General features: G+C 46.5%; 3 protein-coding genes across 3 annotated transcripts in view; 1 reads left to right on the top strand and 2 right to left on the bottom strand.

Annotated features, from left to right (window-relative positions):
- Window positions 1-102: 102 nt before the first annotated feature.
- On the bottom strand, window positions 103-4,337 carry LOC133008704 (NLR family CARD domain-containing protein 3-like; the record flags this gene model as incomplete). The annotated part of the gene is made up of 5 exons (XM_061075975.1): window positions 4,247-4,337; window positions 2,998-3,154; window positions 2,778-2,897; window positions 2,124-2,329; window positions 103-1,895 (listed from the first exon to the last, which is right to left on the bottom strand). Coding segments are annotated over exons 2-5 (2,247 nt in total), but the record flags the coding sequence as incomplete, so codon positions are not given.
- Window positions 4,338-8,114: 3,777 nt separating this feature from the next.
- ier5l (immediate early response 5-like) lies at window positions 8,115-9,080 on the top strand. Its single transcript, XM_061079925.1, has one exon. The coding sequence runs from the start codon at window positions 8,248-8,250 to the stop codon at window positions 8,974-8,976; it is 729 nt and encodes a 242-aa protein (XP_060935908.1). The 5' UTR covers window positions 8,115-8,247; the 3' UTR covers window positions 8,977-9,080.
- Window positions 9,081-13,650: 4,570 nt separating this feature from the next.
- The window catches only part of ptpa (protein phosphatase 2 phosphatase activator), a 27,340-nt gene continuing 25,990 nt past the window's right edge, over window positions 13,651-15,000 (bottom strand). Inside the window, exon 10 of the mRNA XM_061071318.1 lies at window positions 13,651-14,289. Coding sequence (XP_060927301.1) covers window positions 14,215-14,289 — 75 coding nt within the window. The 3' untranslated portion in view covers window positions 13,651-14,214. The remainder of the gene's footprint in view (window positions 14,290-15,000) is intronic.

The following is a 15,000-nucleotide window of genomic DNA, read 5'->3' as shown; positions in this document are numbered from 1 at the left end:
CACACACACACACACACACACACACAGACACACACACACACACAGACACACACACACACACACCACACACACACACACACACACTCACACTCACCGAGCCTTCCTGCAGTTCCTCACAGCTGGGATCAGTCTACGTCGACCCAGGTATGATGTGTTGAACTTCTCCAGGTCCAACTCATCCAGAACCTCCTCTGACATCTGCAGCATGTAGGCCAGAGCTGAGCAGTGGATCCCAGAGAGTTTCTCCTCTGATCTGTTCTCTGACGTCAGGAACTGTTTCATCTGCTGATGAACTGAGTGGTCGTTCATCTCAGTCAGACAGTGGAAGATGTTGATGCTTCTGTCAGGAGAAATGTCATCAGTCCTCATCTCCTTCAGGTTGTTGATGACTCTCTGGATGATCTCTGGATTGTTCCCTCTCCGACCCAGCAGGCCTCCTAAGACTCTCTGGTTGGACTCCAGACTGAGGCCGTGAAGGAAGCGAACAAACAGGTCCAGATGACCATTTGTACTCCAGAGGGATTTCTCCATGGTTCTCTTCAGGAGGTTATCCAGGGAGGAGGTACTGTCTGTGTCCTCATCTGTTCCCAAGAAGTTCTTGAGTTCTTCTGTGTTCCTCTCGGTGTAACAGTGGAACATGTAGACTGCAGCCAGGAACTCCTGAACGCTCAGATGAACAAAGCAGTAGACTGATTTCTGGAAGATCACACACTCTCTTCTGAAGATCTCAGTACAAACTCCTGAGTACACCGAGGCCTCTGTGACATTAAGACCACACCGCTCCAGGTCTTCTTGGTAGAACATGATGTTTCCTTCCTCCAGATGTTTAAGTGCCAGCCTCCCCAGCTTCAGGAGAACGTCCCTGTCAGCCTCCGTCAGCTGCTGTGGACTCGTCTCATGTCCCTCACCGTACTTGTTGTTCTTCCTCTTTGTCTGAACCAGCAGGAAGTGTGAGTACAGGTCAGTCAGGGTCTTGGGCAGCTCTCCTCTCTGGTCTGTGGTCAACATGTGCTCCAGAACTGTAGCACTGATCCAGCAGAAGACTGGGATTTGACACATGATGTGGAGGCTCCTGGACGTCTTGATGTGTGAGATGATTCTGCTGCACAGCTCTTCATCACTGAATCTCCTCCTGAAGTACTCCTCCTTCTGGGCCTCAGTGAAGCCTCGTACTTCTGTGACCCTGTCAACACAAGCAGGAGGGATCTGATTGGCCGCCGCAGGTCTGGAGGTTATCCAGACGAGAGCCGAGGGAAGCAGATTCCCCCGGATGAGGTTTGTCAGCAGCACGTTGACTGATGACCTCTGTGTGACCTCAGACACAAGCTCGCTGTGGTTGAAGTCCAGAGAAGGTCTGCTTTCATCCAGGCCGTCAAAGATGAACAAAGGTTTACAGACAGCGAGCGTCTCTGCCGTGAGCTTCTGTAACGCTGGATGGAAAACACGGAGCAGCGTGAGGAGACTGTGCTGCTGGTCCTTCACCAGGTTCAGCTCCCTGAACGAAAGCACAGTCAGCAGACCCACATCCTGGTTCTCTAAACCCTCGGCCCAGTCCAGAGTGAACTTCTGCACCGAGAAGGTTTTTCCAACGCCAGCGACGCCGTTGGTCAGGACGACTCTGATGCTGCTCTGCTGGTCAGTGTAGGCTTTAAAGATGTCGTGGCACCTGATGGGAGTGTCGTGGAGGATCTTCTTCTTGGAAGCCGTCTCAAGCTGCCTCACCTCATGTTGAGTATTAACCTCTTCACTCTGTCCCTCTGTGATGTAGAGCTCAGTGTAGATCCTGTTGAGGAGGGTTCTACTTCCTGTTTCATCACTTCCTTCAGTCACATGTTCACATCTCCTCCTCACACTGAGCTGATGTTCATCTAAAACCTCCTGCAGACCACGATCTGCTGAAAGACAAGAAACAATGTCAGAGACAGAGAATCTGAGAATCTGCTGATTGTTTTCATCAGATACAGAAAAACTACGGAAAATAAAAGCTTTTTAACTTTGTGCTTTTCTAACGATGTTAAATGTTGATGCTGTATGAAGGAACAAAATAAAACCACATGTGCTGTTGTCAGAAGTGAAGACATCAGCAGACACATGTACAGTGCTGCTCTGACCGGCTGTCTGACCTCCAGCTCCTGTTCTGGATCTTTGTCCACACTGGGGACAGGAGGAGTCTCCTGAAGAACCAGACTGGTCCCAGTATGAGGTGATGCACTGTCTGCAGAACCAGTGTCCACAGCTGGTGGAGACTGGATCCTTCAGGACGTCCTGACACGAAGCACAGCAGGACGACTGCTCCTCCTCAGAAACATGACTCCTCCTCTTCCTCTCCCTGTGAAGACATGTCCTGATAACTCACATGTCACATGTCACAGGTTGTCATCACTTCTGTCAAGGAGGTTTTGTTTTCACCCAGTATGTTTGTGTGTTGGTTGGTTTCGTTAGTGGGATTATAAAAAACAACAGATTACCAGTAAACTTGGTGAAAGGTTGTGGTCTGTGAACCAGATCGGGGGGGGGTCCTCTTTCACAGACATGTTCAGAGGACTGATGTTTACCAGTGTGTGGAATTTGGTGCAGATCCAAATCAGAATGAGTCTCTAGTGGATTTCAAAGTGGTTTCATAAGGAGCGTGTTGGTTCTTGGTGGAGGTCTGAGCTCTTTGAGTGATTCTGAGAGATTAGTCACCAACTTCAATGAAGCTGTGTCCTAATGCAGGGGCCACACTAGAGGAAACTAGATCCTCTTCAGAGCAGGTCACAGGAGAAACAGTCTCTTACTCTGTGTGTGAGGGTCCAGGTTCATTACTGAAGTGTAGAGGAACTTCCATGGACCAGTCACTCTTCAGAGACAGACAGCTGGACCCTGGAGACTCTGCTCTCAGTCTCTGGTCCTGACCTCTGCAAACACAAACATGTTTTTATTCAGAACACATCATTCACTGGTTCATTCTCTGAGGATTCAGTTTGGAGCTTCACATGTTTGTAGCAGGTCTCTTACTCTGTGTGTGAGGGTCCAGGTTCTTCACTGAAGGTTGGAGGCTGATTCATGGACCAGTCACTCTTCAGAGACACACAGCTGAACCCTGGAGACTCGGCTCTGTCCTCTTCCTCCTCATAACCACTCATCTTCAGTCTGAGAGGAAAAACACTGCGAGCTCAAACACACACAATGAAGCCAGGAAGTAAACTCAGTGTTTCTTCAAATATAACAAACCCTCCTAAATTTCATTCACAGAACATACATGACTCCTCGTAAACTGTACTGTATGAAAATTAAAGATAATCCGAACTGTACACTATGTACTACTGGCACTGTGGGCACCTTTTTCCACATGATTTGGGAATGCCCAGGGGTTGATAATTTTTTGAGAATAGTGCAGAGTGAATTGTCATTGCTATTGTCCATTCCTATCCCCCTGTCCCCATCTGTTTTTATTTTAAATGATCTTTCTCAACTGAAACTCACGAAATCCTCAAAGCCCGTGTTTCTGGCTGGCCTAACTGCAGCTAAAAAGATGATCTCAACAAGGTGGAAACCCCCCCATATACTATCTCGGCGACAGTGGCTGCTCAACTTCATAGATGTTGTGCTTCTTGAATTGTCCACAGCACGCGTCCATGGTGCAAAGGAGGAAGTGTCATTGTACTGGGCTCGAACAGTGGAGGCTCTCAAAGGCTTTTTGGTGTGAGCTGAGCCCCCCCCCCCCACTTGTCCTGTTTTCTTTTCTTTTCTTTGGTTTATGTTTCCTGTTTATGTTTCACTGTGCACTGTAAATTGTGGACGGAATCTAACCATTTGATCGATCTAACTACGTTACACTTCAAAGGCACATTTTTCCTTTTTGCTTCTATGACATTAAATGTATTGCACTTAATTTTTCCTATATATTTATCTTCAGTTATATCGTTCTATTTTATTTTGATGTTTTCATTTTATTATTATCCGGCGTGTATGTGTGTATCTGTGTGTGTGAGTACATGGGTATACTTATGTTTGTATACGGTAATTACTTTATTATGCGCTGTTGAATGATGATGATTGTTGTCCTTCAAATCCCAATAAAAATTTGATGACAAAAAAACAAACCCTCCTACAGTGGTTCCCTGTTGTCACGGTAACCTGAGACAGTTGTAGGTTTAATGTGTTGGACTCAGCCAATCACAGCGTTGAGTCAAACTGTTGATTTACTGACAGAAGTTCATCCTGAATGAATGAATGAATAATATAAATGTAGCTGAACACTCACCAGCCTCAGACTTCACGTCTCCTGCGTCTGCTGCTTGAAGTTAGAACCAGTCTGAACACTTTCACTGGAGGCTCCTCCCCCTCTCTGCAGTTACTGGAAATCACATGACTCTGTGTGTGTGTGTGTGTGTGTGTGTGTTGTGTTCACACTCACTCGGCTCACTTTCCTTCCTGTTCTCAGGCTCCTCCTCCTTCCTGTTGACCCAGTTCACTTTTCATAAATAACTGAATGCACATGAAGCTAACCCTAACCCATGTTTCCTCCTGTGATTTGAAGGTTGTTATATTTGGTGTTGGAGCTGAATGTGTGACTCCATCTGCAGAACTCTGCCACGTCAGGTCACATTTATACATCCTCGTGAATAAATACATGTAGAACTACAGGTTTACATGAGGCAGCGAGAGAGAGAGAGAGAGAGAGAGAGAGAGAGAGAGAGAGAGAGAGAGAGAGAGATTGAGGGAGGGGGGGAGAGAGAGAGAGAGAGAGAGAGAGAGAGAGAGAGAGAGAGAGAGAGATTGAGGGAGGGGAGAGAGAGAGAGAGAGAGAGAGAGAGAGAGAGAGAGAGAGAGAGAGAGAGAGAGAGAGAGAGAGAGATTGAGGGAGAGAGGGGGGAGAGAAAGAGAGAGAGGGGGGAGAGAGAGAGAGGGAGAGAGAGAGAGAGGGGGGGAGAGGGGAGAGGAGAGGGAGAGAGAGAGAGAGATTGAGGGAGAGAGAGAGGGAGAGAGATAGAGAGAGAGAGAGGGAGAGAGAGAGAGATTTTGAGGGAGAGAGAGAGAGATTGAGGGAGAGAGGGGGGAGAGAAAGAAAGAGAGGGGGTAGAGAGAGAGAGAGAGAGAGAGAGGGGGGAGAGAGAGAGAGAGAGAGGGGGAGAGGGGAGAGGAGAGGGAGAGAGAGAGGGAGAGAGAGATAGAGAGAGAGAGAGATTTTGAGGGAGAGAGAGAGAGAGAGAGAGAGAGAGATTTTGATTTTTCAAGTCACTTTTATTTTCTCAGTGAAGTTCCAACAAACAAGTTACTACAACATAACAAACATTTTTGAACAAAAAAAATTAATTAATAAATTAAAATTAAAAAATTAAAAAATTAAAAAAGGCAGAAAAAAGAGCACACTCTGTGGGACCCAGTGCAGACGGTCCCTGAAGAAGTCCACCATCACAGCCAGTACTCTGGGGGGGGGGGGGGGGGGGGGGGCACAGCATGGAGGACACCAGGTTGATGAAGAGGTTGAAACAGAGCAGCTCTCTTCTCATCTCCTCTGGCACCATTCATATTTAAAGAGCCCAGTTTGTTATCACACATGTTGAGGACGAGAGTTTCTTTAGACAAAAAAACGTAAAGGATCAAAAACAGACAGAGGAAAAAAATAAATAAAAACAGGGTTTAAACATTAACTGACCATTTGGGCTCGGACTTTAGACATTAGTTTTTTCAGGCAGTAAACTTCCTGATCTGTGAAGGTCGGTTGGTCGGTACCTTCAGATCTCCACATGAGAAACCACACTGTGTCGAGTGTTAGGAATTTCAAACTTTTAACTATAGGTTGTGGCTGAAAGATCTTTTACCAAGAAAGATAGAAGTAGTTTTAGCTATATATTAGGCATTCATACAAATTATTTTAATAATAACCTTTCCTTCCTAGGGTTTAATCTACAAATTAAGAATTAATGTTTCACTAGTTCTCATTTCTATTAAAGCGTTATTCCCTCAGATTCATTAAACTCACATAGAGTTCCAAGAGCTGTCTGATAAGTCTCGAGGTTGGAGTCACAACGATGGTCAGTCTCACAGCTGTCCTGATAGGAGAGTCCAAGAGAGGTTGTTATGGCTCATATGCAGCAGCAGAGATGGCTGGAGCAAGACACTTTCTACTCAAGGCTAAATTACGAGACAACATCAGACTGTCAGGGTAGATAGAGTTGCCCTAGCAACCGGCAGAGTAGCGTAGGAGAGCATGACGGAGAGCTGCTCGCTGTCACTTCCTGGATTCGGTGACAAGAGGCGTGGGACTGCGGCTGGACCAATAAGGGAGATCCAAAGTGATTTGCGGTGACTCCCCTCCAAATATTCATAACCAATCACATCAAATCTACTGTTATAATTATACACGACCCCTGCTGTTCGGGGCCATTATTAACTTCCTACTGCTAACTTAATTAGCATGGGCTGTGATAATTGTCCATAGCTATGAATAACTCTTCATTGTATCTTTAAATAAAACATTTGATTGAACCAAAATCTTGGATCGGCTTCTCTCATTATATAGGATAAACCAACGCCTTAACACGAGGAAATGTCTCAAATCTGGGAAGAAGTCCTCCACTCTAACGGGGGGGGGGGGGGGGGGGGGTAATCACCTTCTTCCTCCTCCTGCAGGTTCTCCTGTATTTCTGTTATCATGGCCTCTGACTGAGAGGAAGAACACGGTGGGTTTACCTTTGATACTTTTTTAGCTTGTTCACTATTTGTCTTGTTTTCTGAAGCCAGAGAAGAACAGCTGATCTCTGACAGACTGCAGCTCTTCAACCTGGATAAAGAATAAAACTTTTAATTAAACTAAGTTCACGTGTGAAAATAAAGAACATTGACTAAACATCACTGTCTCTGTTTTCAGATCTGAAGTCTGAGTCAAGTTGTTCTGGACATTTTCTGGAACTTTTCCTGCAGCCTCCTAATAAAGTGTCTGAGTGACGCCTCCTGCTGCTCTACAGGCTCCGCCTCCTGCTGCTCTACAGGCTCCGCCTCCTGCTGCTCTACAGGCTCCGCCTTCTGCTGCTCTACCCATTCTTCATATGTGAAAGTCAAACTCCAGAAAATGTCCAGACACTATTTTACAGAGTTCATGAGTGAAAACAGCTTGAAAGTCCTCGTGTCCTCGGGGTTCAGTTGTTTGTAATATGTAACTTCACCACTAGATGTCTCCAAACATCCTGCTGGACATGTTCAGGAGTCGTACACGTGAACAAGTGGACTACGTTCACATGGACGAGACGTCACTAACTCCTTCACAGTGAACCTGTTACTTAAAATAACTTAACGTAACCATGGTGATCATGGAGATATGTGTTTTGGCTCCTCCCCTCTTCTGAATGTTCCCACATGTTCCTGTTGCTGTGAACGAGTCGGACCCACTTGTCAGAACATGTTTCTCAGTTGATGTGTGAAAGGAGCAGTTCTATGATCATGTTTTCTTGAGGTGGAGATGATCTGAGCAGCAGTTGGACCAGTTGAAGGTGGAGCAGGAGCCTGAGGACCTTCCACAGCCACAACTTCTGCTTGAGCTCTTCATCTCCTCCTCAGACTGAGCTTATGTTCATCTACATTTTACAGAATATAAAGGAAACATCTGCATCATTAAATGTTAGAGTGAATATCTTCAGTCACGTGTGTGGAAACCTCCGGATCCCACAGGTTCGGTTCCTCATGACCCATCAGGACGTGAGGCTTCTCACAGAATCATTAGCTTAGGTTTTCATGTTAGATCTCATCTAAAAGGCCTGATGGTGGAGCTATGAACTCTCCTGATTCTAGTTTAAAGTGCCATATGTCAAAGCTGGTATTATTATTGTTATTGTCAGTAGTGAGTCGTGATGATTCCACTCAGGCTGTGTCTCCTGCTCCTGCAGCAGATGGGATCTGGAGCCTCCTGCTCCTCAGCCTGCTGCGTTTGAATAGATCACAGAAACCGCCTCACGCTCATTGGTTCACACGGACTGTCACTCAGCGGATCTCAGGCGCCTGATTGGCTGTGCCGGCAGGGGGCGGGCTCTCTGGATGGAGTATATAGAGGTTGAGGGTTCGCAGTCTGTGCCACAGCTCGTAGGCTCAGTCAGGAGGAGGGCGAGAGTCCGATGAGTCTCCACAGACCGGAAGCTCCTCCTGCAGCACGACCCCCCCCCCACACGGACAGGTCCCTCCTCCGGACCAGAGCCGGGACCGGAGCAAGGACCGGAGCCGGGACCGGAGCAAGGACCAGAGCCGGAGCCGGGACCGGAGCCGGGCAGCATGGACGCGCACAGCCTGATCTCCATGTCCCTGAAGAAGCTGCAGAGCTGCAGGACGCTGCAGAGGAGCCTGCTGCTGTCCTACGTGCTGCGGGACGCGCAACAGCTCTACGTGCAGGAGCTGCACCGCATGCAGCAGGACCAGGAGCTGAGGACCCTGGTCCAGGAGATCCAGGACCTGGACCCGCTGCACGAGGAGGACATGAAGGTCTGCCAGGAGATCCAGGACCCGGAGCCCCGGAGCCGCGGCCGGGCAGCGAGCTCCCTCCTCGGCTGCGCTCCTGACCCGGAGCCGGCGGAGTTCCGCAGCTGCTGCATGGAGGCTTCTCCAGACCCCTTCCCAGAGGAACACATCCGGCACTGCAACAAGACCACGGTGCTGGACCTGGACACGCATGTGGTGACCACCGTGGAGAACGGGCTCCTGCACCAGGACTGCTGCTGCTGCAGGGCCCGGAAGAGGAAGCTGGAGTCCGGCTGCTGCGCCTCGGACCCGCGGAAACGAGCCAAGCGGGAGGACTGCTGCTTCTCAGGCGAGGACTTCAGGGACACGTCCAACATCTCCAACATCTCCAACATCTCCAACATCTCCAACATCTCCAACCTCATCTCCATCTTCGGCTCGGGCTTCTCCGGGCTGCTCAGCCGCCAGGCGGAGCTGGAGCAGGTCTGTGGGGGTCAGGCCCTGGCCGGACTGGGAGCCTGGACCCGGGCCATAGAGGCGTGCTAGACCCGGGTCATAGAGGCGTGCTAGACCCGGGTCATAGAGGCGTGCTAGACCCGACTCTGAAGACTGACCAGAGACAGAGTGAGGGAGACAGACAGACAGACAGAGAGTGAGAGACAAACAGAGAGACAGACAGACAGAGAGAGAGAGTGAGAGAGAGAGAGTGAGAGACAGAGAGTGAGACAGACTGAGAGACAGAGAGAGAGAGTGAGAGACAGAGAGTAAGAGAGAGTGAGAGACAAACAGACAGAGAGAGAGACAGACAGACAGAGAGTGAGAGACAGACAAACAGACAGAGAGAGAGACAGACAGACAGACAGAGAGAGTGAGAGACAAACAGACAGAGAGAGACAGTGAGACAGACAGAGAGTGAGAGAGAGAGAGACAGACAGACAGAGAGTGAGAGACAGACAGACAGACAGAGAGAGACAGAGAGTGAGTGAGTGAGACAGAGAGTGAGAGTGAGAGACAAACAGACAGAGAGAGAGAGAGAGACAGTGAGACAGACAGAGAGTGAGAGAGACAGACAGACAGACAGAGAGTGAGAGACAGACAGACAGACAGACAGACAGACAGACAGACAGACAGACAGACAGACAGACAGACAGACAGAGAGAGAGAGAGTGAGTGAGTGAGACAGACAGAGAGTGAGAGAGAGAGAGACAGACAGACAGACAGAGAGTGAGAGACAGACAGACAGAGAGAGAGAGAGAGTGAGTGAGTGAGACAGAGAGTGAGACAGACACAAACAGACAGACAGAGACATTACAACTCCCAGCAAATGTTCTGTGGAGAATTGTTGTTCACGTGAATGAATGAATTTTCCAGGATTTCTTCTTTCAACTGTTTCCGCTTCAAACCAGAACTTTTCCTGGAACTATTGATGGAAACAGGAACTTTTCACTTTCTTCAAAATCCGACATCTGAGTAAATCCTCCAGTTGAAAACAAAATCCGGTTTATTAATAAAACTGAGGTGTTAAGAAAATGTTAGAAGATTGATTCCAGTTCAAATGTTGTTTATTAGGAATTTTCAACATTGAGCTGAAGTTAAAACAATGTGTCTGGTTCATCTTCTGATCCTCAGAATCTCACCCGGAGTCTCTGATTGGCTGAAATCATCGGTGACATGTGATTGGTTGGTTTGTGAGTGGTGACATCATTCATCCTCTCCTCTGATTGGTGGAAATGTACAGCAGCGCCTGGTCTCCCTCAAAATGAGACAAATAGAACAACTTTATTTTTGCAAGAAAAAGATAAAAACTATTTAAAATGTTTAATGTGGAGGAGAGTTAGTGCCATATTGTAGCAGACTTCCTGTTTGTTGGACAGGAAGTTGAATCTGAGACGATCGTTGCCTTAAATCTGAAGTAAAACATCGAAGGAATCGGACGCTGGGAGCTCTCTGTGGTCACGTTCACTTCCTGTCCACCTGAGGTCCAGGATGGACGCCACCGGCTCGTCTCCGTGAACCAACACTTTGACATCCTCCTAATCGTGGTTGTTGCTCGGAGCGACGCATCGTTTCATGACACAAACACGTACACACAAAGCAAGTGTTGAGCTTTGGTTTCATATAAAAAGAAGTTGGATCTTCGTCCTTTTGTTTTAAAAAGGCAAAGCTGCAGCTTTATGAGCACCGTGTGGACCCGACTCAGACAACTCTCCTCATCCTCTTATTCTTCTATTTTTTTATTGGTATTTTGTGTGTTTGATAAATTGTAGCTCTTTGGGTAAAACTGTTGCAGAAAATATTTGTACAAAATGTATTATCTTAATAAAAAATGAAAACTTTAACCAGAGTTTGTCTGATGGTGAATCATTTTCTTTTCAGTTTGTTGAGCTGTAACTAAAATCTTCATCGGTCTTAAATGTTTCCTGAGAACAAACTTCTGGATGATAAATGTATAAAAAGGTAAATGTGAAAAAGTACTTGGACATTTGGGAGATTATTCACTTTCTGGGGAAACCGATTAGAGGAGGAAGCCGTTAGTTTCATAGATATCATATATAAAGACTAGATGTCTCGTTCCACGGAGCCGGACGTCACCACATGGCGGCCATCTTGCTAGGGGGCATCTCGCTCACCCATAACATTGTGTTGGTAGTGGTAAATAACCATAAGTTGCTCAATTTTCAACGGATTTTTAAACGTCAGAGATGTAGTTATGACACTGCATAAATTATTATTTTTTTTTAGAAAATAACAATTATTCATAAGTATGCAGTGTCAAATCTAGATCTGACGTTTATAAATAACCAAACCGTTTCAAAATCGGTTGAAAATTGAGCAAGTTATGGTTATTTACCACTACCAACACAATGTTATAGGTGAGCGAGCTGCCCCGTAGCAAGATGGCCGCCATGTGGTGACGTTCGTCTCCGTTGGCCGGCAACGCAGACGAGACATCTAGTCTTTATTATATACCTATGTTTAGTTTAGCTTAGCATAAAAGCCTCCTCCTGCTGCTCTCTCTCCTCCTGCCTGTCTGGTTCTCCTGCTCCACTCCTCTCCTCTCCTCCTTCCTCTCTCTGCCTCCTCCCTCTGTCTGGTTTTCCCGCTCCTCTCCTCTTTCTGCTCCTCCTCTCCTCCTCCTCCCTCTCTCTGCTCCTCTCCTCCATCACTGCTGCAGTTTGCCCCTCTTGCTACATAATAAGCAGAAGGAGGTTGTGATGGAAACCATGAGACAATGTGTGGATGATTGACAGTTTAAGAGTAAGGTTTGAGTTCAGCTCCTCTCCTCTCATTCCTCCTCTCTCCTCCTCTCCTCTCCTCTCTCCCCTCTCTGCTCTCCTCCCCTCTCTCCTCCCCTCCACTCTCTCCTCTCCTCCCCTCTCTCCCTCTCTCTCCTCCTCCTGTCGTTCACCTTGTGTTTGATTCATGAGACAAAGAACAAAGATACAATCAGAAAGTAAAGTGAACAGCAGAGATCAGCTGATCCACATTTGCATATTTAATGAGATGTAGACCACGCCCCCAGCTTCATATTTAAAATGAGCGCCTCTAATTTACATACTGTAAAACTAAGCCGCGCACAGTACCGTTACAGGCCACACGTCCATCTCATTTAATAATGTGGCATTAAACAGCCTCATTTGCATAATTTTAATACACTCGTCCCGTTCTGTCACTCCCATAAACCACTCCCCCATCTAAACAGTCACAGAATCAGGACACGCCCCTGATTGAATATTAAACAGTAGACAGACAAACTGGGTCACCTTTCTATTTACATAACTCAAGTTATTTATAATATATAATAATTTTATAATGTATAATAACTAACTTGAGTGGTTCAAGATCCACAAACTAAACATTAAAAGCTTCCTCATGAACAACTGCTTTAATGCATAATAATCTAATATATTCAATAAATCATGTTTGACCTTTAAGTTGCATGATGTACTTCCTGTGATGCTGTAGAACTATGAGGTGGCATCACAACAACATAGTACTGATTATAGTACTTATTACAGTACTTAAACACGGAACTGCAGTAAATGTACCTGGTGACTTTCCCTGCCTCCACTGAGCGCCGCCCTTCAGGCCCCGACGTGTCACAGCAGGTCGACGCGTCTCATTCCAAACATTCTAACAAAGACACGTCCTCCTCACTTTATACTCAAACATCTCCAGTTCCAGGTTCAGAGTCCAGGAGAAGATCAACAGCAGGAGAAGTTCAGCAGCTGGAGAAGATCAGCAGCTGGAGAAGATCAGCAGCTGGAGGAGATCAACAGCTGGAGAAGATCAGCAGCTGGAGGAGATCAACAGCTGGAGAAGATCAGCAGCTGGAGGACATCAGCAGCTGGAGGAGATCAGCAGCTGGAGGAGATCAGCAGCTGGAGAAGATCAGCAGTGGAGGACATCAGCAGCTGGAGGAGATCAGCAGCTGGAGGAGATCAGCAGCTGGAGAAGATCAGCAGTGGAGGACATCAGCAGCTGGAGGAGATCAGCAGCTTGAGAAGATCAGCAGCTGGAGAAGATCAGCAGTGGAGCTGAAGCCACCAGCTCCACTGCTGCTGCACGTTGTCTTCAAATTGTCCCGTTAAACACATGAACAAAAACATAACATCCTCCTGCACATGAAGGATTAATATGAAGTATCCTGACTCATGCAATACTCAGGACTCTTTCCCAGAATGCATCAGTCTCACTGCTGGGTTCATCTGTGGGTCACAAATCAGACAAGGTCTATTTTCAATAAAACATTTGGCCTCACGCACGAATCTCTCCAGTGAACAGCTACATTTAATATATAAATGAATGTAAAACGTGGACTTTGTGAAACGATCCCAGTGTTCTTCCCACTTGTCCACTGGGTGGCGCCGGTGGACCCGTTTCTCTGTGTGTGGTTAGCACAGGTCTGATTACAAGTTAGCAGCTACATTTAGCATCAGTGCTCCACGATTCTGACGTCCACAGACATTATATAACTTAGACCACGACATCTGCTCAGGCATTTTACTCTTCGGAGACACAGACTTATCGCCACCTACTGGCCAGACATGCTTGTTTGAGTCTTTTGTGTTGTCGTCTGGACGGAGACATTTTTGAAATGGGAGAAATATCTGCAGTCAGGTAGACGAGAGATTCATTCTTTACTGTACAGGAAATGTCCTTATTTAAAGATGATGGATTAAGTGTGAGGTAGAAAGTGAGGAAAACAACTTCACCAAATAAAATAGGAAATCAGAAATTTATTAAATAAGGTTTTGCAAATCAAGGAATTGACACAAACAGCTTTTTTAAAGGAGGCCAATGGGAACAGATTCTTTAAACAGTCTTTTTAAAACTGAGGCAAAGTTTGAGGGGAAAAAGCTGCACATCACAAAACAAGAATTTATTCCAGTATGGTTTTTAATTTACAGGGTTTACCACGACTGAACTGATACACATAAAGTGGGGGGGGATTCAAACATGTGAAATTAAAGCATTTGGCTGAAAATTAAACCAAGAATGTTGCTGAAACTAGAAAAATAAATTATTCACAAATAATTCAGATCTTTTTCATCTCTGAAAGAACGCGTTTATCAAGAGGATCCAAACTTTGAGGCAAATTCAAGAGTGAAGCATCAATGAAGACAGTGAAAACATCACCTGCTTTTTAGAATAAGATTCACGCGTGTTTGGTGTTGGACGACGTGTGCTGGATTCTTACTGTTGTGTTTGCACATGAGGAGAAAAGAGAGGGAACATGTTGGTTGTCGGTTTTGGTTTTTTCATCATGTGACGGACGGTCAGTCACGGGTTCACCGGCTGGATGGAGAGCAGGGATCCGAACTTAAAGTGTTGGATCACAGGGAACTTCTCTAGACACTGGAACAGAGAGAAAGGAAAGAAGACGACCTCGGATCAGTTCCTCTAAACCACCAGCGACAAGAGGGCTCCCCAAAGTGAAGCCAAACCATCTGGATCGCCCCCTGGTGGCTAGCTGCAGCTAAAGTCATAAACCTCCTCCATGTTAGCAGATGGGAAGAAGTACATGTTACATAGATGGTTTCTGTCATTGTAAACAGTTCTTATCACAATGATGCACGTTCAACTCGTTTTGGTGGAAAAGAGGCGGGACTTCGCTGATTGTCTTTCTTGAGCTGTTAGAGTAAAAAAGTGTTTGAACTAATTATCGCTCCAACTTAACAGCGATTAATATTTCAGCGTTTTATCCAAAAGATTATTAAAATCTTAAATCTTCAGAGAAACAGAGCAAACATCTAAACATAAGAAAGAACCACCTGGTGCCAGAGAGTTCACCTGGACCTGAAGGGAGGGCCGCCCACAGGGAACACGCTCAAGATGGCCGAGGCCCTTTGTGCGTGTGGGGGTGGGGGTGGGGGGGTCTGGAGTGGGGGGTCTGGAGTGGGGGTGGGGAACAGTGGAGTCTCACAGTCCTGTGTGTGGAGACATGATCACGATCATCTGGACAGATTGAGGTTGTAAACTGAAACTTTGGTGTTAAAGCAGCACGTTGATCAACTTTCATACCAAGAAGTCAGTGAACGGCTTTGAGCTTTAACACGCATGTGTCCG

This window comes from Limanda limanda, chromosome 1, assembly GCF_963576545.1.
Source record: "Limanda limanda chromosome 1, fLimLim1.1, whole genome shotgun sequence".
Classification (NCBI taxonomy): domain Eukaryota; kingdom Metazoa; phylum Chordata; class Actinopteri; order Pleuronectiformes; family Pleuronectidae; genus Limanda; species Limanda limanda.
The sequence above is the reverse complement of the archived record's forward strand: the minus strand, read 5'-3'. Positions and strand labels throughout refer to the sequence as shown.

Excerpts from the sequence above, each read along its gene's own strand:
- ier5l (XM_061079925.1), top strand. The coding sequence starts at position 8,248 with ATGGACGCGCACAGCCTGATCTCCATGTCCCTGAAGAAGCTGCAGAGC.